This window comes from Sinohyriopsis cumingii, chromosome 17 (assembly GCF_028554795.1).
Source record: "Sinohyriopsis cumingii isolate HCF-2022 chromosome 17, ASM2855479v2, whole genome shotgun sequence".
NCBI classification, from domain to species: domain Eukaryota; kingdom Metazoa; phylum Mollusca; class Bivalvia; order Unionida; family Unionidae; genus Sinohyriopsis; species Sinohyriopsis cumingii.
In genome coordinates, this window is record NC_142977.1 from 87,785,478 (window position 1) to 87,811,672 (window position 26,195).

Sequence of the window (26,195 nt, forward strand, 5' to 3'; positions counted from 1 at the left end):
TTCTGGAATTCATAAAACTATAATATACTATTCATTGTGTTATGACAGAAAACCATAGAATGGTTCTGGAATTCATAAAACTATAATATACTATTCATTGTGTTATGACAGAAAACCATAGAATGGTTCTGGAATTCATAAAACTATAATATACTATTCATTGTGTTATGACAGAAAACCATAAAATGGTTCTGGAATTCATAAAACTATAATATACTATTCATTGTGTTATGACAGAAAACCATAGAATGGTTCTGGAATTCATAAAACTATAATATACTATTCATTGTGTTATGACAGAAAACCATAGAATGGTTCTGGAATTCATAAAACTATAATATACTATTCATTGTGTTATGACAGAAAACTATAGAATGGTTCTGGAATTCATAAAACTATCAGACTTACTAGTCATTAAAATAAATATAAATTGTCATTCACTGAATCTGCAGACATGAAAACAGCAAAGATTCTATGGGAGCACACTATAATGTAGTTCAAGACCTACAGGAGTATACCAATTTAGATCCTAGTGTGAACAGTGATCAGTGTTTATATATTAGAAGGTATTTCCAGACCTACATACGTATACCTATTTAGATTCTATTGTGAACAGTGATCAGTGTTTATATACCAGAAGTTATTTCCAGACCTACATAAGTATAGTATATCTATTTAGATTCTAGTGTGAACATTGATCAGTTTATACACTATAAGGTATTGCCAGACCAACATAAGTATACCTATTTAGATTCTAGTGTGAACATTGATCAGTGTTTATACACTATAAGGTAATTCAAGACCTACATAGATAGACCTATTTAGATCCTAGTGTGAACAGTGATCAGTATTTATACATTATAAGGTAGTTCAAGACCTACATAAGTATACCAGTTTAAATCCTAGTGTGAAAAGTAATCAGTGTTTATATACCAGAAGGTTTTTCCTGACCTTTTGAAATATACATGTATTTATTTAGATCCTAGTGTTAACAGTGATCAGTGTTAATACAAATGAAAGTAGTTCAAGACATAGAGAAGTACACCAGTTTAAATCCTAGTGTGAACAATGATCAGTGTTAATACACTAGAAAGTAGTTCCAGACCTACAGAGGTATACCAGTTTAGATCTAGTTTTTAATAGTGATCAGTGTTTATATACTATAAGCTAGTTCAAGACCTTCAGAAGTACAGTGCAACCCTGCTATAATGTGCCCTGCGATAATGCAAATTTTGATATAATGCAGTTGTGGTGTGCCTCCCAAAATTTCATATATTCATTCACACGTTAATTTTTTTTCTTCAAAGTCTGTGAAATAGTGTATAAAAAATGTATTATCATTTTGGTGAAGAGATCGTGTATGAATTCGAATATAATATGATTGTGGCGTTGTTCCTGAAATTTTAAATGCATGTATGTGTATTTTTCTCATACCCGGAAGAAGAAAAAAATATTTTAAGTATGAGAAATAGTGTGTAATATGTTTATTCTCATTTGGGGGAAGAATTCACTTATCAATTTGAATATAATATGATTGTGGCATGTCTTCTGAAATTTAACAATTTCACCAGGTTCTTGAAGTGTTATGCCAAAATAAACATCATCAGAAATGTTACTTATAACTGATCCATGAGTAAAGCCAGTAGGTCGTTTTTGTGATTGTCTTCAGTTTATTCTGTAAACAATTGTTGCTCAAACAATAGCTGACGTGTGTTCTTTAACTGCATACACAACCAATCAGCAGACAATGCGGTGGTTGATAAAAGATTCTCACAATTTAATAAACATCAAAAACCGAAAGCCACCAACACGTTTTCTGGGCTTGGTGGTGTTGTTAGATGCAATCAGTTGACCAGTAAATAATGTCCACTTTATTAGCTGGAAATTGAAAAGGTATGAAAATGTACATGCGTTCAGCCTAAAAATCTTTATAAAAGTATTTTCACGTTTCTTTCGATAATCACAAAAACTGAAGTAAAAGTTAAATGCATGCTTAAAGCGTGTTTTTGTTTGTTAATTATTCTTGCTTTAGTCGTTCAAATGAATAGGTGTACAAGTGTTAATTAATGAGAATTTGCAATGGATAAAGGTACATGTACATGGAAACATATTATGAGAAAATTTTAGCAGTATGAAATTTGTACAGACACCATTCATAGACCCAGGAACGTAAGGAACCATAATTGTGCTTCGTCTTTCTTAACCTAATTTTGCTGTTAATTTTTCCCGTTGAATTCAGACACATAATGATATATGACAAAATTACTGAATAGTTTAAATATATATGCAATTTTTGCAATTGAATTACATGTATTACATTAACTACATGCCACGACGGTATGATATCAGACGGTAAGTAAACGGTGTTAATACTCTGTTCATGCTATATATTAGACGTTGAATTCAGACAGAATGATCTGTGACAAAATTATTGAATATTTTAAATCTGTGTGCAATTTTTCAATGGAATTACATGCATCATGGATGAATTGCATGACAACAGCATGATAGTAGATGGTGTTGATACATGATATTCATGATATACATTAGATATAAATAAACGTATATGTGCCAATGCGTTGTTCTCTGAAAAAGTAAAATACTGTTAAACCCCGCATTAACGTGACCCTGCTATTAATGCGATCCAATTTGTTGGACCCCAATTATTGCGTTTTAGCAGGTTTCCACTGTATGCCAATTTAGATCTTAGTGTGAACAGTGATCAGTGTTTATATACTAGAAGATATATCCAGACCTACAGAACATACCTGTAAACCTCCCTGTCCCAAGCTTAAGGGTGTCTCCTGTCCCTCACTTAAATCTCCCATGTATGGAAAAATAATTGTTTTTGTAATATTCTGGTTCCAGTGTAGTATATGTACTGTAACACTGTCTATGATCACATGGCAAAATGACTTAGTGTGTAGTGTGGGCAAAACAATGTTGTTGCCAATTTCACTTTCTAATCCTGTCAACATTTTCAACTGGATTTATTGTCTGAAGTTTGCCAAGGTGGATTATAATATGTGTGAGCAAATTCTGAAAGGATTAAATACATTAACTGATCATTGTTGGATTACTAAGGAGCCCAGTTATCCTAAAACAATAAACATTACTTTGAATCCCTCTGTAAGGTATGTTCTGCTTGGTGCTTAAAGCCCCAATGCCACCATTTATCATAAATTTCACTATTCTTCCAAACTAACTAAAGTTTGGAAGGAATGTATTTTAAATGTCTTGGTGGAATCAGTAGAGTTGCACTCTCATTACCACATTTCAATGCAGACACTAAAAAGGACATTTTCCATTTCTTATGTTATGTGTTTAGGCTCAAATAAACAGTAACACAAGAAAGAGTGAAAACAAGAAGCTTTGAAAAATATAATAATTTATTTCCCTGGAAAAATTCTGTAAAAATGAAAAAATATGAACTTAGGGTTTTAAGAATCAAATCCAAAAATAATCCAAGAATTATCCACAACTAAATTTTTTAGAAGTCCTAATAATAAAATGTTCTAATGATTTTAAGTTTTTGAGTCCCGACGAAGAATCCAAGATGGAAGACGATGACGTATACTGTAACCTGTAGTGTTGAAGTCTACAGTTCCTTGTAGAAACAAGAAATATCACTCCGGTTTTGGAAATATGAATAAATTTTTTATAAGAGCTGTATTTGTTCAAAAATCTCACATGAGCACAAGTATTTTCCAGGAAAAAAAATAATTAATCCTTTTGAATCCAAGTAATTTGAAATAACTCCAAACTGCACAACAGTCACTTTCCAGTGTAATAGCCCAACTGTGTTTACTTCTCAAATACGATGGTTTAAAACTTGAATTTTACACTCTGGATAAGGGTCACTTGGTCATGTTTACATATTTTAAAGAATCACGTAGCCCCTGTATGTCCTTGATAAGACCCAATCATTTTACTCTAAGAAATAAAAATTAAAAAATTGTTTACATCTTAAATCACATAGTCCTATCATGACCTTGACAACAACCAATCATTTTAAAATAAAAATAGAACTTATTTATGTGGTTGCTACTAATTTTGAATTAAGGTCAGGATCTAGGTCATCACCTGGTGTTTACTAAAACGAACAGTCAAGGTCAAAATATTTTCTAAATAAAATATAAGTTCTTAACAACAGAACTACATTATTTTGACATATAATGAAATTTTTTAACAAATTTAAAAGATTTTAAAACTTAAAAACAATTAAATCAGATATAATTAAATCAAATATACATAACACATTCTAAGGAAAATTCAGGCTGACTCATAAAGAAACCTGGATCCAGTAACAGTATATCATCTCTTAGGTGTTAAGATCAACAATGATGATAACTAGGAGGAATATTATTAGGATTTTGAAAATGGCCACACTGGTGGCCATTTTGTGAGACCAGATCAACATTATTTTCATTTTGGACCAACAACACACCATAGTAACAATAACAAGATTTTAGAGATGGCCATTTTCATGAGGTCAGATTGATACCTTTTTCAAAAATGACCAGCTTCACAGAGCAAGAAGTGTTTAGTGAAAACCCCATGTTAACAGATCAGATGGGCAATCTTTTTATTCGTGACCAGCTAGATATTAAAATAAATCTTCTAAGTAACACTCCAGTAACCTTTCTGGCTCTGTAGTTAAGGCATTTCTACTTGTGATCAACTGAATGTGGGTTCAGTTCAAAATACTTCTGTCAGGCAGGTTGAAATGAACTTACTTGACAAGCATGTGCTTTGCTGTCAGTGGACACTGACAGGGAACATTCTCCAGTCGAGGTTCAGCCTTCAAGAGGTATGCATGAGTCAGGCATATGTGCCCAATACACAAATGATGCAATATCACCTCATGTGTTGAATTTATTCTTTATGAGGAATGCCCCTCTTCAATAGAAAATTTGATGTTCTAAAGTTTGTTAGTGGAATTTTCATTCCACATATTTTGACAAGTATGACACACATGGTTATTTATACAATATCTAAAGCTGATATGAGGCATTTATCATTCAGGGTGAGTGTATGGCAACTTGGGCTGCTTAAGCTTTTTCACAGATTTAAAAATAATTCTTTGGTGAGGAGTTCTTCAAGACTGTTTCCCCCACTGTGAATGCTTGAGACTGTTGCTTTTATTTTTGCCAATGATTTTTCATTCCTGTTCCATACCAGTTTAATAGAGGATTGTGAGTTCAACCTAGAAACATAGGATCTCCATGTTATTTCTAATGATATGATAAGCATTAGCTTGGTTTATTCAGTATCTATTCATACTTTAACTTGTTGGATCGGCATTGAAATGTTGAAGGACCTGTTTCCATTCCTTGATGGCATCTTTGCATGCATCAAATTATGGCTTGTTGATACATTTAGGAATCACCAAAGCTTGTTGTAAAACATCTGTAGTAACATTGTGGAGTATCTTCATAAATAGCAGTATTGGATCTGCTAAATTTTGATTTGACATGCAGAAGGACTGAAACATTTCCCAATCTGCTTTGTTCAATTTTCATCTCTGCCCGATCCCTTGATGCTTTTGAATATTACTTAAATATACTGGAAAGTGGTCACTACCACTGAAGTCGTGACATACATCCCAAGAGAAGTCAAGTAAATGAGATGGCCTGCAGATCTAAGGTCAGATCTTAGGATCCTGTGGCAGGATGCATGTAGTTGTATTGTGTATCATTAAAAGGCAAATGTTAAAGTGTTCTTTATTCTTCCCTCTCTCATCGATATCTTTACATCCTCAAGGTGTATGGTGGCTGTTCAAGTTGCCAAGCAGAACAAACAGCACCAGCAATAGTTCAATAAGGTGGTCAAGGCCATATCGATTGATTAAAAGAGTTCTGTGTAGGGACACACAAATGACTATAGCCTGTAAAGTAATATTGAGATCAATTTGACTGTGAGGAGATTTATTCCTTTTTGATGATGGACACTCCTCTAGCAGCTTTGTTAGTAGTTTTTCAAAGCTTTTATTTGTAGTGAAGATTCTAAAATAGAAAAGTCTTTCAAAAGGCAAACAGCTACTGCATCACATTCTTTAAATAGAATACTTATTTCATCAACATTTTCGACCACTCTGGTGGCCTAGTGGTTAGAGTGTCTGCCTCAGATGCAGGATGTCGTAAGTTCGAACACCAGCCAAGTCATACAAAAGACATAAAAATGGTACTAACAGCTGCCTCGCTAGGCGCTCAGCATTAAGAGGTTAGTGTTAGGACTGGTCTGCCTGGTGTCAGGATAATGTGACTGGGTGAAACATGATGCTACGTGTCTGCAGCATGATGCCCCAGTGCTAGACACTATAAACTGCCACACTGCAAACATCATAGTGGGATAACTGAAAAATTGTTAAAGCTACGTTAAAAATACAAAACACATACACACATCAACATTTGCCTCTAATCCATTGTGTTATGGGTGTCAGGCATATTTATGCAGGTGGTGGGAGTATGGGACTTCTTTGGTGTGGTATTTCTTTGGTGTGGTATCAGGGGGCTCTGCAGTATCCATATTCTCCAGACTCCTAAACTTATTAACTAGTCAGATCTATTTGGAAGTCGTGTTTTTTTCAATCCTATCTTCATTTGGTTTAGAGCATGCATTACCAACAGTGCTTAGTAGGTGGACTGAATTTAACTGAATTCTTGAGACAAACTGACTTTCTCACCGCTCGGGCCAGAGGTTTGCTGCAATTTTGTGGATTGGTTTTGTGTAGTTTGTCATTTAAAGTATTAGGTTGTTCAGTTGCTACACTAGTGTTGCACTGATTCTTTGAGATACGTACTATACACAAGGTTCTCATAACCAGAAGGTATGGGTTCAATTCCTACCATCAGGTCAGCTACTGAGGTGTGTCCTTGGGCAAATCACTTTTTTCTACTTGCCTTTGGACAACATAATATTCAGAGTGTTGTTGTGCCATAAAATATTATATGAAACAATAGTCCTTTTATGAATAGAAATAACAACATTTTCAAGATGGCCAACAAGGCATTTATGTTAGATGTTAAATCAGCACCATTTACATCTACATATTGTAACAGGTAGGACTGGGCATGTTGGCTCATATAGCTGAAGTGGTAGAGTGCCTATCTACAGTTAAGGCTGAAGTGGTAGAGTACCTGTCTACAGTTAAGGCTGAAGTAGTAGAGTGCCTGTCTACAGTTAAGGAGATCACAGATTTGAGCCCTGGTTCAGCCATGCATTTTGTTCTGTTACATGTGACATCGCTGATAGGTGTTCCTCCAACTGGTAAGGAAGGTGCACTTGAGTGGTACTTGAATATTGAGACACAAGAACATGTCTCCAAAAGGCAGGGAGAAAGTATAACAGGTTAGATTGGATGCATTTGTTTGGCTGTGTATCTTGCCCTGTTACAATATCATGCAAGGTATTGTACTGAAAACTCCATGTTGATATAACCATCTATTCAGGACGGGTAACAATAACAAGCTTTTATATGCCTGCCATTAGGCAGAGTACTGTGTTTTGTTGTCCATGTGACCAGTTTAATTTCTGTACAATAACTTGATTGTCCATGATCTAATGTAGATAGCTTGTACAGAGGGTGAGAAACTTGTGATTGAGGTCACTGTGACTGAAAGAAAAGTTTCTTTTTTATATTATTCACATTAATTGTCCTGGTATATCTTGCTATCACCATACATGGGTTATGATTTAATTTATCTTATCATCATGAAAATATAAATATTCCTAATAAGCACTGCTGGATTGTTAATAGTAATAGTTAACATTAATTGTCAGTTTGGTCTCTTTTTCAGTGTGTTGTCTAAAGACATGGTACAGGTGGTGGGGGCACCAGAGTTGTTCCTCCGCGTCACGACTTCTGTTAGTTCTGCCATATTGGCCCAGGATTCTCTAATCCCACAATTCCTTTCTCAGCTACAAAACCTTCCCATCATGCCTGAGACATCCAGAAATCAGGTCTATGCTAAAGACGTTCTCTTTCACTTTGAGGTGGAAGGTTTCAAAAACATGGTAGAGAGGATACAGTCTGATTTAAGTTTGCTGCAGAGGCGAGTGAAAGGAGAAGTATTGCCGGAGCAAAGTTTGGACATTATCATTTATGCTTTGAACCAGAATTCAGTCCCCAAGGCATGGATCTCACAGACATTTGAATCTTGCTCAAATGTCCAGCAGTGGATAAAAGAGCTACCTGCTAGAATGTCCATTTTAAGATCATACATCTTGGAAGAGAAGACTGCGACCTACAATTTATCTGTCTTTGTGAGACCTGATCGATTCATCGAGGCAGTGAAGCACACCTACGCCAGGCAGCATTTCAAAGATATAAATGCTGTAGACATTGAGATTGAGGTAGGTTGGCTCAGAGTACATATTTCTTTCTTCAGTCCTATTTATTGCTTTGTTTAAGAACTTTGTAACAAGACAGTGCTACGGAACAACATACTGGTATTTTCTAAGGATAATTTAAAGAGGGCCTGTAACCTTCATTTTGTTAGGAAAAATTAATCAGTTGGGGAAAAAAATTGACTGAATAACTTAATTGGGAATTCAGCATTATTTATAAAAATTTACAAGAAACTATACACATCAGGATTGAGTGCATTATGGTTCCTTTGAATCCCTAGACAGATGTCAGTTAAAGTTTCATGCTTGGTTAGTATGTATCTGATTTTTTTGTAGTTGTTGTGGGGTTTAACACCATATTTCAGCACACAATAGGCTATGCAATTCGGCCAGTATTATTGGTGGAGGAAGAACCCTGGAAAACCCTGGGAAGAACCACTGGCCCATGAAAAGCTACTCACATACCCACATTGGCCGAATCCTAGACTCGAACTCAGGCAGACAGAGGTGAGATGGTAGTGATCCGTAATGGAGAGCACTTTAGACCACTCGGCCACTCAGGGCCCCTAGTATGTATCTGAAGAGTAAAACCTAAAACATTGTAACTGAGAAGACACTATTTATTTTGAAATTTCTTCTGAAAAATCACAATTTTTTGAATGAAAAATGTCAGGAATAATCCTAAAATTTACAGCAAGTGCCAGTAGATTTTTAGGCTGGCACATGAACCATATTTTCATAGACTTTAAATGGGAGGTCATTTTAAAGTACCATCTCTACTATCTTATAAATCAGGCTCAACTATGTAGAACAAGATCTGCAGGTCCATTATCCAAGTCTGTGAATCTGCTAGGAGCAGTCAATAGAGAAAACGACATAAACCCTGCCAGTACATTATGTGAGAGCAGGTCAGGGTCTGTGTTGTTTGTAACTGGACTCCGACTTATAATCAAGTGCATATAGACTGATATGCCTCCATTTTCCATAGGTTGGACATTGTTTGACCTGATTACTTGTGTAATTTGAATGCTTGTAAAGTAACAGGTACATCTCATATTTATTTTATTGTTGTTATTGTGGGGTTTAACGCCATTTTTCAGCACACGATACGCTATACATGACAGCCAGTATTAATGGTGGAGGAAGAACCTGGGAAAACCCCCAGAAAGAACCACCGACCCACAAGAAGCTATTGGCAGGCTTTCTCACCATATTTATTTTAACAGTTGCATTTATTTTTGGAGGAAAATATGCAATATGTCTATGATGACAAATAAAGACCAGCGATTGTGATAGGAGACTGTAAAATCTTGGTTTTTTTTTTTCTTTATATGTCAACCACCCATCTAATATGCTGATTTTTTGCCCCTTCCCATCGGTGTCTGAGAAGTATACATTTGACCAATGACAACTTCAGCAATATTATTCAACCACAGAACTGATAAGATCATCAACCATCAGTTTTGTAGATATGTAAGTGTATTTTGTAGAATGTTATGTACTTGCTTACATAACACAAGTGAAGATACGGTGGATTTAGATTTGTAGACATTGTCAAGTATATGTTTCTATATGATTCTGCATCTGCTTGTCAAGCTGAGAATATATTATGAAGACCTGATTGCACGTGATGGATACATCCCCATAACTTTTTACCTTGCCATCATTTTGTGGTTTGCAACCCTTAAATGCCACAGTACTATAGGTCCTGTAATGTGCATATTTATATTTGATGAAGACATTGTGTGACAGAAAAAGCAGCAGTGAAGGCGAACAGACCAATGGTCGAAAAACGTCCAAATGTCGAAAATAAGCCTTCCTACAGATGATCGAAAAATAAAAAGTGTCAACAGATTTAAAAAAAGCGTTGACACTTTACTGAGAAAATCTCTCTGGAATTTTTCTGATTAATATTACTCCATTGTCGTTGGTGATTTTTTCTAGTTTATTATGCATGCGCTTTACACAATTTTGTCAGCTTGAGGTTGCGCCTTCCCTGCTGCTATTAATTAAAAAAATTATTGTTATAATAAAATGGTACATCCGGAATCTCATACTGCAAGGATAGCCTGAGAGCGACTAGAAGCAATTAAGAAATTTCTCCCTGTTAGAGATTTATTTAGAGAAAATCTACAAGTGCAGCAGGAAGCACAAATTGAATATGAAGAAGACACTAAAAAGTTATTTAAACCTGTTACTACATCGTTAGCGCATACTGCTCAACAACAAAATTTTGCAACAAGGCAGCTAGCAGCCGCAGCTGAAAGATCCGCTGAAGCAGCCGCTAGGGCGGCCACTGCTATCAGGGAAGTTACAACAAGACCGCCTGGAGAAGTTTTCATAGATGCACCAGAAACATCGCTTGAAGCCGAAGCTCCGCCAGAATACCAACGTGGTAAAGCAGAAATCAATGAGGAAACGGCAAAAAATATCAAGTTGAAAATAACGCGGTTGATCTTGTAGGTGAATTTGCTAATCATGACTGTTACCTGGAACCAGATTCACCACCGTTGAATTATGATCAGTGGGAACAGTTGGTGTTTGCTACACATAAAGATATTCAGCGGGTCTCGAAAAAGTACAAAGATGAATTTACACAATTTAGGAAAGATGTTAAAGCAAGGATTGTTGCAAGTCCTGCTGTGACCACAGATCTAACAACACCGTTAAAAACATCGTTAAAAACAACACAATCTTCCCCACCACAACAGAAAAAATCACAGATTCCTCAGCAACAGAAAAAACAACCTCCTCGATCACAATCTCCAGAAGAAGAATTTCATGATGCACCTACTACTGGTAGTGGTTTCAGAGGTAATATTATTTGTCCTGATAATATTCTCAATGATGTGTCACGGTTAGAAGTTCTCATAGGAGAAAAACATGCCGGAAATAACTCATATTATGAGTTAATAAATAATTAATGAAGCAGGTGATATTTGCCAGCGATTATTTTGCAGCAGCATCATGGATATCGGTGTTTACCAGGAACTTATTGATGAGCTTGTTGATGATTAGTCACCGCGATTAGATAAATGATAAATAAGTTAAGATGATCATGCATAATAATTATCGTAGACCTGTACCGGTCAGAGTAGTAAACTCATGACTACCAGTCTATGGAGCAATTTACGGAGATGGACTTGGTGATGTTATTCATGGATTATTTAGAAGGATAGCCCCAAAAGTAGCACCTGTTGCAAAACAATTATCGATGAAAGCTATCGATATTGTTCGTGAAAAAGCTCCTGTTGCAATTATCAATGTTGCTAGTAGGGCGTTCTTGGCGATCAAAGATAGACTAGCATGATTAATACAATGAAAACGACAACCAGTAAAGTTACCAAGTACTGAAGTTATGCCAGCAAATGTCAGTAAAATAATAAATCAAGCCGCAAATCAAAAACTAGCAGAATTATCTGAAGAAGCACAAAGAAATATAGCAGCAAATTTAATAGCAGGAAGTGGTCTTCGTCGACGATGATTTAGATTGTAGTAATTACAATAAAATGTTTAAACGCGTATCTGATCCAGCATTTGACATGGACGCATCGATTCTTAAAGATGAATCAGTACGTGATTATCAGTTTTATTCCTATGATGCAAGACAACCAAATCAGCGGGGAAGAATTGAATTACAGGTTCAGGATACAAGTAGATATTTCTTGCCCGCTGAGGCGTTTATTGAAGTAGAAGGTAGACTTGTAACGAATGTTGTAGCTAATACACCATATGGTGCCAATTTGCATGTTGGTTTTGTCAACAATGGGATTATGGCACTGTTTGATAGCGCCACATACATGATTGATGGAAAAAATATGGAATCAATTCAGAAGGATGTTGATGTCGCTACACCAATAATTGGTCTAGCGAGATATTCTGATGATTACACAAGATCAGCTGGTCCATCAATGATGTTTGCTAAGGATATTACCAACAACGCCGATCATGTTCAATATATTAAAATACGGACACCAGTAGGTACTGCAGATGATCCACAACCAGCTGATTTTGAACATGCGGATAGACCAGGTGCTGCTTTTGATATTATAGGAAGTGTTAATGCAACTTACAACTTGGGATTTGCAACACGCCAAGCGATGTTGAAAGGTGACAATAGAAATTTATCATGTGCAATTCCACTGTCTCACATCTTTGGATTTTGCAGAAATGTTAGAAAGGTCATCTTTGGAGCTAAACATACAGTTGTGCTCGTAAGAAAAGGTGATGATAATGATGCAATCTGGTGAGCTGAAGGTGTTGCTGATGGTAAAGTAATTATAACGAAACTTTCACTGTGGATGCCTGTAATGATTCCATCTATTGCTGAAGAAAAAAAATTACTCTCTTTTACGGATCAAGGTGGTAAATCATTGCTATCATGCTTAACAGTAACCACAGATGCTATTCAAAGTACTGTTGGAGGTATATTTACATGGAATATAGCATCACAGCAAGGTGTTTCTGCGCCACGACATATTTTTATTGCGCTGCAAAATAGTGATCGGACGGATAATCAGGAATGTTCACATATGATATTTGACAACCTTGGAGTTAATGAAGTTTCCTTGCAGATAAATGGACATCAAGAACCAGCTGAAGATATATTGTTAAATTTTGATCAATATCACATAGCACATGCATATCATCATTTGATGTCATTCATGGGACGTGATCAAAATGTGGATACCGGTTTGCAAATATCACAATATGATTTTACAACATTATATCCAATTTATTATTTTTCACAGGAACATCTTGATTTATCTAGACAATCTGTCGTTGATATACACATTCGAGGTCGTGTTAATAACCCGCCAGGTGGTGGTGCCCCCTATAGAGCAATCGCGGTTATACTCAGTGACAAAGCGATGTTACTTGAAGGTGGTAGTGGTCGAATGAGAGTTGTTGATGCACCAGTGGAAAATCTTTAATTGTGTTATTTAGAAAAAGATATTTATATAAAAAATGTCATACAATCACGTTGATGTCACTCTGACTCCCGGTCAGATGAAGAAAATTCAATCAAAAAACGCCAACAAATGCAGAACAAAAATATCACTAAAGCGAGATCAGATTTCTAGTGGCGGTCCAAACAAATTATCATTGACAAATAACCAGATTAAACATCTCAATAGAGCACTGGAATCAAAAACCAGAGTTCAATTTCATATTTCTCCGAACACCATCAAGGACATGGTTAAAACAGGTGGTATTTTTCCACTTCTTGCAGCCATTCCGGCATTAATAGCTGCTGATGCTCCAGCCATAGCAAAAGCGGCTGCGTTAGGTGCTGTTGGAACCGCTGCTGGAATGGCATTAAAGAAAGCAACAGGAAAGGGATACAAAAAAAAGGGACGCAGCCTAAGATTACACTGGTCAACAGTGAAATCATTACTGACTTGAAAAGGCCCTAATCTGTAGTATTTTGGTGTGCCGAACACGAATATAACCGTGAAAAATTTGTATTGGCTCTCGTTTTGAAGATATTCATATACCTCATTTTCTATGTTTCACTGTGTAAATTTCTCCAGTAGGACTGCAGCAACATCCGGAATAATGATGTAACATTGCATAATACCATCATGCTCACATCATCCACAGTTGATTGCATCATTTTCTGATGCAATGCAATACTAATGCCATGCGGCTGCTGAAGTAAGTTGACGTCAGCAGTGTACTATACATGTGTAGGCCTATTATACTAATGCCAGGCGGCTGCTGAAGCTGACGTAAGCAGTGTACTATATAAAGCCCAATCAGATAGGTTCAGCATTTAAAATATTTTAGACGTTGTGCGAGACAGTTCAAGCTACTGTTACATAAAACTTATTATTTTATCCATTTACGTACAATAAAGAACAGTAATGCCTCGAAAGTGTGTTAATACCGCGGACAATTTTTGCTATATTTGTGGGGAAGTGACATTTGCCAACCAGAAGAAAAGTATCAATTCTCAAGTGAAGAAGGCATATCATCTTTACTTCGGATGCAAGGTTGGTGACCAAGACAAGCCTTGGGCTCCGCATATATGCTGTGCCACATGTACAACACAGCTTTCACAGTGGTTGAATTGCAAAAGGTCATCAATGCCGTTTGCAGTCCCAATGGTGTGGAGAGAGCCAAGCAACCACCTAAATGACTGTTACTTCTGCTTGGTTCCTCCTCTTTCCGGCGGAATAACGAAGCGAAAGAAGTCGAGAATAGTCTACCCAAACATTCCGTCTGCATTGAGACCAGTTCCACATGGTGAGGGACTTCCTATTCCAGAACCTCCAGCAGAATATTCTCTTGATTCATCTGACGAAGACAAAGGTGAGTCGACCTGTTCTTCTCCTGGTCCATCAGCATGCAGTGATCCAGATTTTCACTGTGGTGCATCATCAACCCCACACAGAATAACACAGGAAGAACTAAATGACCTGATTCGTGATTTGGACTTATCAAAGAACAAGGCAGAATTGCTAGGATCAAGACTCCAACAATGGAATCTTCTAGAAGAAGATGTCACAATTACTGCATATCGAAAGCGCCACCAGCAATTGGAGCCTTTCTTCAGAAAGGAAAGTAATCTGATATTCTGTTCCGATATTGAGGGCCTCATGAATGCTTTAAAAATCACTCATGACCCACAAGAATGGAGACTATTTGTGGACTCTTCGAAACTGAGTCTCAAGGCTGTGCTTTTGCACAATGGAAACATTCTTCCATCTATTCCAGTAGCGTATGCTGTCCACATGAAAGAGACATACGATAACTTAAGGCAGCTACTGAATTCCATTGAGTATAACAAGTACAGCTGGCACCTCTGTGGTGATTTGAAGGTAGTTGCCCTTTTAATGGGACTGCAGCAAGGATATACAAAATACATGTGTTTCTTATGCGAGTGGGATAGCCGAGCAAGGGAAATGCACTACATGAGGAAGGAATGGACTCACAGGCAGAATGTAGCCATTGGAGAGAAGAATATCCAACACCCAGCTCTGGTTGAGGCTCAGAAAATCTTGCTACCACCCCTTCACATCAAACTAGGTTTGATGAAGAACTTCGTGAAAGCCATTGACCGGACTTTGCCAGCATTCCGATACCTGCATGAAAAATTCCCTCGACTCAGCGAAGCAAAGATTAAAGAGGGAGTTTTTGTGGGTCCTCAGATTCGAGAGCTTTTCAAAGATGACCGGTTCAACAACTTGCTGGAAGGTGACGCGAAACAAGCATGTTAGGGCAGAAAACTATAAGGAACTAGTAGAAGACATGTTGATGAAGTATAAGAAACTTGGCTGCAATATGTCTCTAAAGATTCACTTCCTTCATTCCCATTTGGATTTCTTTCCTAGCAACTGTGGTATTGTTAGTGATGAACACGGCGAACGTTTTCATCAAGATATCGCAACAATGGAACAAAGATACCAGGGAAAATGGTCCACTACAATGCTGGCTGACTACTGCTGGACACTCCTCAGAGATGCTCCCGAACAGCTGTACAAGAGACAGGCGAAGAAATCTAAGATGTAGTCAATGACTTGATTTTTTATAGGTAGGCTATTACAGTTGACCTTTTACTATTGGAATGCATTTCGTTATGTAAACATTAATTTCTTGCAGATTACAAAAAAACTAGAGCCAATTTTGCAATTTGACTGTCATATTCGTGTTCAGCACATAAAAATTGATAAGAATTGACTAATTTTATTTCAGTAACATGACTTTTGTAAAAATTTGTTGTCCAGTGTTACCAGGATCTCGTTGGGGAAGAGGTCTGAGGCTTCCAGGAACGCGTTAGATGTTCCAGCATCAAATTTTGATTTACTTAATGCTGCTAAACAACTAAAGATATCTGCTTTTAGAGGTGTTTTTATGCGAGATCAATTACCGAAACAACCGAATGAACTCGAAACGGGTATTATTAATCTTGACTCAAATTCAGGACCCGGTACTCACTGGGTGTCATACGCAATTGACCCACGTGGAATCATTTATTTTGATTCGTACGGGTTAGCGCCACCTGTTGAATTTATGAAGTATGTCAAGCCACTTCATAAAAAAGTTTGGTATTCAACGCTACCAACACAAACAATGACAGATCCGCCAATATGCGACCGTGAAGCAATTAATGTACTTAACGCCATATCAAAATCATCCAAACCGCCACATAAAGTTGTGCATGATTATACAGGTAACAGCTTTGTTGCGCGCAAGGTGTTTTAAACAGATCAAGGATCTTATATAATGGTTGATATTTACGGAAGATCTTCCTCTACATGTAAGAAAAGTTAAAAAAAAATCCGATGACATCGATTTGTCAAAGTACGCAACTAAAGATGAACTTGCCGATATTATGAACCTGGCTGGAGTTGACCGAGATGAAGTTGTTGTTTTTCAGGACCGATATGGTGTTTTAAAAACGAGTAACATCAAATGGAATGACATACTTCGACGAGTACTCGGTGAGGTCACGGATAACATCCCTGCATTTACTGACAGCGGAAAAATCAGGGATTCAAGTATATCGTTTACAACCATCAGAGATGAAATTGCAAGAAGCGTTGCTAATCGCGTGAAAAATACCGGTGACACAATTACGGGAGAACTCAGCATGAACGGGAATAAGATAGTAGTTTTGAGAGATCCAACATCCGACGAAGACGCAGCAACGAAAAAATGCGTCGACTTCAACTATAACACCGTAGACGGTAAATTATCCACGTTGCGGGCCGTGTATGATGTTCACGTAAACGCGTTCACAAATCTCCGTAGAAATTTTAGAAAAATTAACGAAACCGCAGAGGAATTTTTGGGCACTCCGCCCACCGTTGACGCAAAACTCTCTAATATCAAAACTAGCATCGACATGATTAAAAATACACTCGAAGACATCATAGCGGGGATTCCTGAGATCGTTAACAAAATTAGTTTGATTAAAATTCCACCTGGAATAACTCCCGGGCATATTACCAACATCGTATACACGGTATCATCGGGATTTGCAACATGGTCAACGCAGAATAAAACTATTAAATATATCGCAATAGTCACTGGTGTGTACAGGCTATCTGTGTTCAGTGCTGCAAAATTCGAGATATTTACAACGTATCCATGGCGTCATTCAACTGATAAGTTTTCTGGAGTTGTAACTATCATATTAAACAAGGGAACCGAAGAAATATTTATTCTGGAAGCAGCTGATAAGAAATTAACCGCAACATCTTACTGGTGGTGTTTGGAATTTGTAGCTGAAACACCTCAATTGGTTACTGCATAAAATATAATGAGTACCTCAATCGACGATGCATCTCAATACAGGTACAATCAAGCGCGTGAATGGCAAGCAGCTTTGAAAGATATCATCGAACAATATACGGTAAAAGTAAAAAAAATATCGTCAACGACTAGTTATCGTCGACGTGATTGTTTATTCAGTATCCGCTGTTGTTGCTGGAACAGGTGTTATATTGTCAACAATGACAATGATGGCACCAGTAGCCGTAACAATCTGTATTTCAGTCACAACGACAATTGCAGGTGTTCTTAATATCGTAGCAAAAAAAGTATGCACCTGCATGAATGAAAAATTATCCGATTACATAATAAAATTACACACAGAGACGGTCGCATACTCGAAGTTATCTTCGTTATTATCAGCGAGTCTCAGTGATGGAATTATCTCTGATTTTGAGTTTTCAGAAATGATTAAAATATATAACAGTGCTGTTAAAGGAACGAGTATTAATAATGACATCAGTAGAACTACTCCAGCAGATCGTGACAAACACAACCCCACACAAGACCACGATGATCTCAGTAAGCTCGACTAATCCCGAATTTAGTGTTAATTTTCCAACTGCGATTCGCGCAAATGAAATTGCACGAGCGCAATTACGAGTATATTACAGCTGGCCAAATATCAGATCAAAATCATTTAATGGAACACCAGCAAATAATTCGCTTGTATTTGCTAATAAAAACAAACCAGATGGAACACCTGATTGGGTCGTTGTTGGAATACCAACTGGCAGTTATGAGGTCGAGGAAATCAATGAAGAATTTCAACGTAGAATAAAATCAATAACAGGGAAAGAAGCAAAAATATCAATTAACGTTCATGAGCCAACTTTATCAGCAACGATTGAAATACATTCACCTGATTACGCCGTTGATATTTATCAGAGTTCGATCAGAACGGTATTAGGATGGCCTGGAATTACTCCACCTGAAAAACCAATACCACCAGAACCGAAAAAGTCTGATTATGTCACGGATAGGCAATCATATCATGAAATTACCCCATCATACAAGCAAAAATGACTTAATATAAAAGATTTAGCGTCAGTTAGTAATTTTATGTTCCTTGATGATAAGAAAATTAATTGGAGATTTATGCCTGAACTCCCTAAAGAGGTGTTGTTCAGATTTGTTACAGTTTATGATATTGACATAGATAAACTTATTGAGTATTTTAAAGAAATAAATCAACATCATAAACAACAACTAAAGCGACTACGGCAATATTTCCAAGAATGTATCTTTGATGCAACGAGTTCATGTAGAGAAATAATTGGTCGCGTGGAGGTATTAAATCAGCTTGCATCTGACATGGAATATCTTAACCAACGATTAATTCAGGCGGTAATTGATGATAAGAGAGGCAAGAAGCAAGATTTAGCGTCAGTTAGTAATTTTATGTTCCTTGATGATAAGAAAATTAATTGGAGATTTATGCCTGAACTCCCTAAAGAGGTGTTGTTCAGATTTGTTACTGTTTATGATATTGACATAGATGAACTTATTGAGTATTTTAAAGAAATAAATCAACATCATAAACAACAACTAAAGCGACTACGGCAATATTTCCAAGAATGTATCTTTGATGCAACGAGTTCATGTAGAGAAATAATTGGTCGCGTGGAGGTATTAAATCAGCTTGCATCTGACATGGAATATCTTAACCAACGATTAATTCAGGCAGTAATTGATGATAAGAGAGGCAAGAAGCAACATTTTTTAAACGCGTATTCGATAAAAGAAGCTGATCTACCGAATTATAAATTCCCCGGATATAACGTGGATGAACTAAAAAAATCTCTCAATGATCTTATCAACGAAAACTTTTATGAAATTGTTGAGGCATGGAGAAAGATGATACCACCAGCAACTGTTCTTAGATACAATAACGACCCACAAGGAGGTGGTAGACATATTTCACCAGGAATCGTTAATATAACATCAACGATCGCAGTCAATCTTGTTTGTGATGTAATCGATGGCAGCTATCAAATCGATCTTGGAAAGTCAAATCAGGCTCAACAAGGATATATTTTATACACGTTCACACCACAAGTATCTCCTGGGAGTTTGATCATGCAAGAGCCAACCAATCCTGTTTATCTACATACACATAATCAGTATTTGTCACGAATCAATTTCAAACTCACCAACCACATAGGACGATTAATTGACCTGTGTGAGGAGGAATTGATTGTGAACCTACATGTAAAGTCTTAAAGACTTTTATCGTAATGATTTCTGTCTTAAAGACTTTTATTGTAATGATTTTTTATCATAGATCTTTGATCAGAAATATTTTAATTTTATCAGAAATGAAATATTTTAATTTTTTCTAAAATATTTTATTTTTTCTGAAATTGATGGGGTAGTTGGTACTCAGAATCGTGCAAACCAATCAATTTCGTAATTTTAATAGGGTAGTTGGTACTCAGAATTATGTAAAATGATCAAATTTTATGATAGAAAAATATTTCTGATAAAATAAAATAAAATATTTCAGAAAAAATATTTCTGATAAAATAAAATATTTCAGAAAAAATAAAAATATTTCAGAAAAAATAAAATATTTCAGAAAAAATAAAATAAAATATTTCTGATAAAATCAAATAAAATATTACACGTGCTCGGTCGTTTCTTGATCTGACATAATTATCGTGGGATAACTCCGATCTAATTTTTTCTACTGCAGCAGAAAGAGGAACGAATTCCTTCACTTGATCATCTTCTCTAGTAGCTAGCGACTGAAACATCGCCGCCTGAATTCGTTTTATGAACCTGTATTCGGATGATACTGTGTGTATTCCTTGGTTCTTACGTTCTTGTAAACTTTCAAAATCAGAAATTATTTTTTCAGCATTTAGTTCATCAGATATATTAATACCATCTTTTTCCAATTTTTTAATAGCAGAAATAATATCATTAATATTTTCGTAGTTCATTATTATACGGTATATATTTATTTAAATCAAAAAAATATATCCCCATGTGAACCCCTAATCGAGTGTTTTAGCGAGTTCAGGAGGATGTTTCAAGGACAGCACAATCCCCATAAACTCCTAGCTTACCAACTTATTCTAGCAAGTTTAGAGGACAGACGAAACACAATCCCCTATGAGAGCCCCTAACCCGTCAAACAACGGTATAGAGGCTCAAGAGGGTGTGTTTGGTGAAGACAGCACAACATATAATCCCCATAAACTCCTAGCTTACCACCGTATTCTAGCAAGTTTAGAGGATACACGAAACACAACACGTAGTAATATTTACATATTTACAAAGACAGCACAATCCCCATAAACTCCTAGCTTACCACCGTATTCTAGCAAGCTTAGAGGACACACATAAGGACAACACAACATATAAATCTTAATTAAGGACAGCACAACATATAAATCTTAATTAAGGACAGCACAATCCCCATAAACTCCTAGCCTACCACCGTATTCTAGAAAGTTTAGAGGATACACATAAGGACGGCGCAACACGTAGTACTTATAATATTTACATATTTACAAGGACAACACACCATGTACGGGGCCATTCTCTACGCTCAACAGAACACCACCCCCACACACATAATCAGCCCGTGGGTGATGCAAAACATGTATCCAACACCATTGACGTGGTGGTGGGTCTCTGTTGAGTTTTTTAGGGCTGGCGGGGCCCCAGTTAATTATAAAAATCGCTAATAAGCTTGACCACCGACAGTTTTCAGTCATGGGATTCGATCCTGGGACCTCAAGTATCACGGTCCGATACGTTATCAACTGAGCTATCGAATCATCTAACAATTATACGTTTCGGAAATTATTATATAGCTACGGTTTCTGAATACATTGTAAGTTATACATATTTCTGCATTAAAACAGCGATTTCTGAATAGATTGTAAATATATAAATGTAACAGCGTGTTCTGCCTCGATTTCTCGTAACAGATTGTAAATATCTGCACTAACAGCATGTTCTGCCTTGATAAAATATATGTACATCTCCTACCACTGCACCATCAAACGTTTTATTACCTACAGATCGGTTTAAATATTTCTGCATTATAACAGCGGTTTTTAAACAGATTGTAAATATCTGCATTAAAACAGCGTGTTTTGCCTCGATTTCTCATAACAGATTTAAAAATAACACGCTACATTGTACGATGTAAAATACGTTTATTCTTCTATTTTGTAAGCTAAAAAACCATAAATATTTTACGAGTATAATTACTGGTATTAATTACGAAGCAGATGGTTAATTGACTAATTACGACCATAAAAATAAGAAATCTGCGGAGAAATATATATTACAGAATTATCTCCCTTTCACTCAAGTTGAAAAAATAAGTAGTATACGAGTGGAGAATGATGGAACCCAAAATAAATAGTTAATAAATATAATTCTATGTAATTACTTGATAGTGATGATACTTTATCTCATTAACAATATTGGAAGGTGATTTTCTGTTTATATTTCCTGGAAAGAGTGGATTTGGTTATATTTTCCGCGACAAATTGTACTGAAGGCGAATTAATATCAAAATATTTCGCAGCTGAATTTATTGATTGAAATATAATTTCTTCGCCAGTTTCTGTGTTTGTAGATTTTACCGCTCTCTTTCCGGTTGTTTTACATCTCCCAGTATTACCACGTGTATTATTCTCGCTCTGTGTAACAGCTTGAAGGTTGGATAAATAATTATTCTGAGGATTCTCGTCAATATGATCAATCATAAGAGCGTCTTTGATCAACCCCTTGTGACATTCATACACGAATCGATGACAGAGATAAGGTTTCTTCCCAGCAGTAAACGATAGGTAACCATCATTATTAATATAACCAACTGGTACTTTCTTCCGACAATTTCTGATCACACCATCAAGATTTGATTCGTAGTTTGTTATTATAGGATGTGGGACAAATTCTTGGCTCATTTATATAATAATATTATTTGTTTAAATCATAATTTGTCTGAAAACTTAGTTAAATAATCCTCCACGGATTTTATAGATCTGTCACTGACATTATCTTTTTTACAATAATATCTTTTAAGCTCGTGATATTTTTTACCACCACAACGCGCACATAACTCTGTTTTATCTCGTACTCCAACACCACATCGCAGACACGGTATTGGTCCTAAACAACCTCTACGAACGGACTGCAAGTGAATCCCGCAGAATTCCTTTCTGCAGGGTTTATTTCAGTGAGTCAATGATCCAATCATCAACTATTTGCACTTGTTCTATTGAGACATTATCTATATAATATTTTTTATTTAAACACTTCTCTGAAATATAATATGGGAGAATTCGAGAGATTATCCAGAATCAAGCCTTGGAAAGCAAGTAAATTCAACCTCGACAGGATATCTTCTGATTTACCAATAAAACATCTAGCTAATAAGAAAAATAAAAGTTTGATCAATAAAATTCACGACGCCAAGAAAGAATTTCATGCAGATGGTGCATCTCATGTCTGGTCAACGTTCAAGATTATACGCGACAAAGATATCATTGACGCTACGATGAATGACAAACGAGCGGCAGCTATTATTGAGCAGCTCTATGATAGAAGTTATCTTTTTAGAATAAAATTTGTCGTGTTAACAGAAACAGACAACTGGATTATCCGTGACAAATATGATCCCGTCATTAGTAATAAAACAAATCAATATATTAAGTAAAAGTTCCAAACCAGGAGCGCTGACTGGTACTGACAAACCGTATTATGAGCGAGCGTATCCTGTAACAGCAGTTATTTATGGAATCTATGTGATAAATGAAAAACCCAGCATTAATAAACTGGTGCCTATGAAATTTTCAAAAATAAACTGTGGCTGAACGAGTAATAGAACATTTTACCGTTTCGACTCGTGGAAACGGTTTAACGGATAAAAGACGTAAAATAATAAACGAGTGGGGAGAAATGGTTAAAGATACCGGAGCGTCTATTAAAGATGTCGCTGAGTTAGGAAAAAAACTAAAATTCCCAATAACCGTAGCGGGGGAGATTTTGTATGAATCAAAATATAAATCAAAAGGAGCTTCGGGTCGAAATTATTGATCATAACGCGCACGCGTGGACTAGCGCAGTAACAATATTTCCACGGGATCGGATTGTTAAATTTTATCAAGGAAATATTTTTGATTTTATTAACGAAACAAGTAAAAACGATCCTGTGTCAGTAGGGCTGTTTCAGAGTTCTAACGACGATCTGATTATTAGATCAGATGGAAGTATTTGTACCGAAGAAAAAGTTAAGTTCGATCAGTTTGTTAGACCAAATGGTGTTATTTATCGAACAGATCTTCTCCACGAAAAAAATGAAAAATCTTGCGCTGCAATATACTGATGATACTGACGAACTGTTGAGCAACTGTTTTACTGTTCCGTCAGTTGCGGCTCATTTTGCTAGAAATAGAAAGAAAAATTCGTGGAAACCAACTAGATTTGATTTTCTGAATGATATAATATCAAGTTGTGTCGAATACGGACACGGTGGATTGTGGAATACTAAATACGATCATAAAGATGTTATTTCAGTTGATATGGTTGCATGTTATTCTGGACGTTTTCTTGGATACGGAGATTGTTCTGTTACTTTCAGCGATTCGGTCATCCGACGCAAGAGATGACACGAATATACATAAATGGACCATTACCGGATTTTGACTTAACTGGATTTGCTTGTATCGAGTCATTTGAAATGTCTAAAGATCTCCATGCGATTTGTTATACCTGGTTTGGAAAACATTTTTCACAAAAAATGTGGGCACCAATAGTACTATTACGGTATATGCTTGATTATGCGATATTAACACTATTGATTGTAAGTAAAGCAATTATATCATATCGGAAACAAACCGAAGTTTGGTTACCACAACAAAAGAAATATTCTGATGATGAAAACCCCGATAGAAACGATTACGAGAATAAAATTACAAAAGATCTCGGCAGAAAAATAATCGGTAAGTTCACTCAAGGAGGGGTATATGATCACAGACGACATTGTACAAGATTGATCATGGACGATGCCGAGTTAGATTTTATAATCGCTGATACAACGGATAGAAATACGTTTATAAGTCGAGAAATAGCTTTCTTGTCATGTGGAACTAAATTAGGTATAATTGTAAGTTATATGGACGGTGAGTCACCGCAGTATACTCATTTAAGATGATCGATGCTCGCGTACGTTTCGATAAATCTATTATCGATGATAAATAAAGTTTCTACACTCGCTGTCAGAGTCGCTTCGGATTCGTTTTATATCAATAAAAAATATTCAGGATTACTAGAACAACTACATATCGGTACTTGTGCATCATGGGGTTCGTGGAGAATAAAAAAGGTAAAATATACTCGATTATTCCGAATCAGCTGATGTTGCGGTTAAAGATATTTATTGTAAAAATCATCAAAAACTACAATTATCATCGGTATCTTCGGTATACGATCCAATAACTAGAAATAAAACAGTTGATCTAAACGGACATAGAGGTTCTGGTAAAACCACTCGAGCGATCGAACTGTTTCGGAACTCAGATATGATCGTGCTGACACCCACACACAGACTCGCGCGAGAGATGAGACAACGAGGAGTGCAGTCGTGTACCTATCAGAGCATCTTCCGATGGAAGGGTGATGCATGGACTTCTTCGAGGATGGGAGAAAAATATATTCCGAGGATTATAATATGGGATGAAATATGCACGGTGCCGTTAGAAACATTAAAAACATTTCTTGATTGGTCATTAACAAGAAATACTGCTGTAATAATGTGTGGCGATCACGGTCAACCACCACCGTTTGTTGGACTATCTCCACATGGATGGCTAAAGAACTTTGTCGATTATTACGAAAAAATAAATGATGATCATAGAGCGCTTGATGCAGAATTAAAACAGTTTAAAAATTAATCAGACTACAGCCGAATAAAATTCAGTGTGAAGTAATGCGTGGAATAATTTCAGAAACACCCATGAACGACTTTCTACAAACGTGGCGACCAAATGATTTGATAGTTGCAAGTATAAAAATAGTTCGTGATACACTTCAACGGGAATTGTTTCAATTACATAAAGAAACATTTCCAACATTACCAGTTCCGTTATGTTATCGACCAGCTGATACACGGCGGCAAAATATTGACGTTGATATACCGGGACAGATCGAGAAACAGAATTTAGTATTAAATGATATTATCACAGCTGATATCAACGCTGTTGAAGATACATTATCGTTGAACAAATCTCCGTGGACACTAGGATATGCAATGACAATACATTCATCTCAAGGATTAACTATTACCGATATAGTTGTTTGGATTATAGATGATCGTATCGAGTGGTCCAACTTAGTTTATCTCGCAGTGTCTCGAGTCAGAAGAGTATCTCAGTTGCGGAGAATTGTCTTGGACGAGTCAGTGATTAGTGATGATATTGACAATCATATAATAAGAAAAAAAATTAGCTGGTTATAAACAATCTGATAAAAAAAAATAATCGAGAATTTGATCTCGACGTTGAATTTATCAACGCGCTGAAACAACAGCAGAATAATCATTG

At 36.3% G+C, this 26,195-nt stretch overlaps 2 protein-coding genes across 4 annotated transcripts in view; one reads left to right on the forward strand and one right to left on the reverse strand.

Moving 5' to 3' along the window:
* Positions 1–26,195, forward strand: part of LOC149779382 (dynein heavy chain domain-containing protein 1-like) — a 457,419-nt gene that overhangs the window by 394,012 nt on the left and 37,212 nt on the right. For all 3 annotated transcript variants that reach the window (XM_089940014.1, XM_089940015.1, XM_089940016.1), the window contains one exon: positions 7,800–8,355. In XM_089940014.1, coding sequence (XP_089796140.1) covers positions 7,800–8,355 — 556 coding nt within the window. The remainder of the gene's footprint in view (positions 1–7,799; positions 8,356–26,195) is intronic.
* LOC149779383 (protein boule-like) overlaps positions 1–26,195 on the reverse strand; it is a 207,236-nt gene that overhangs the window by 45,219 nt on the left and 135,822 nt on the right. The gene's annotated exons all lie outside the window — the stretch shown is intronic.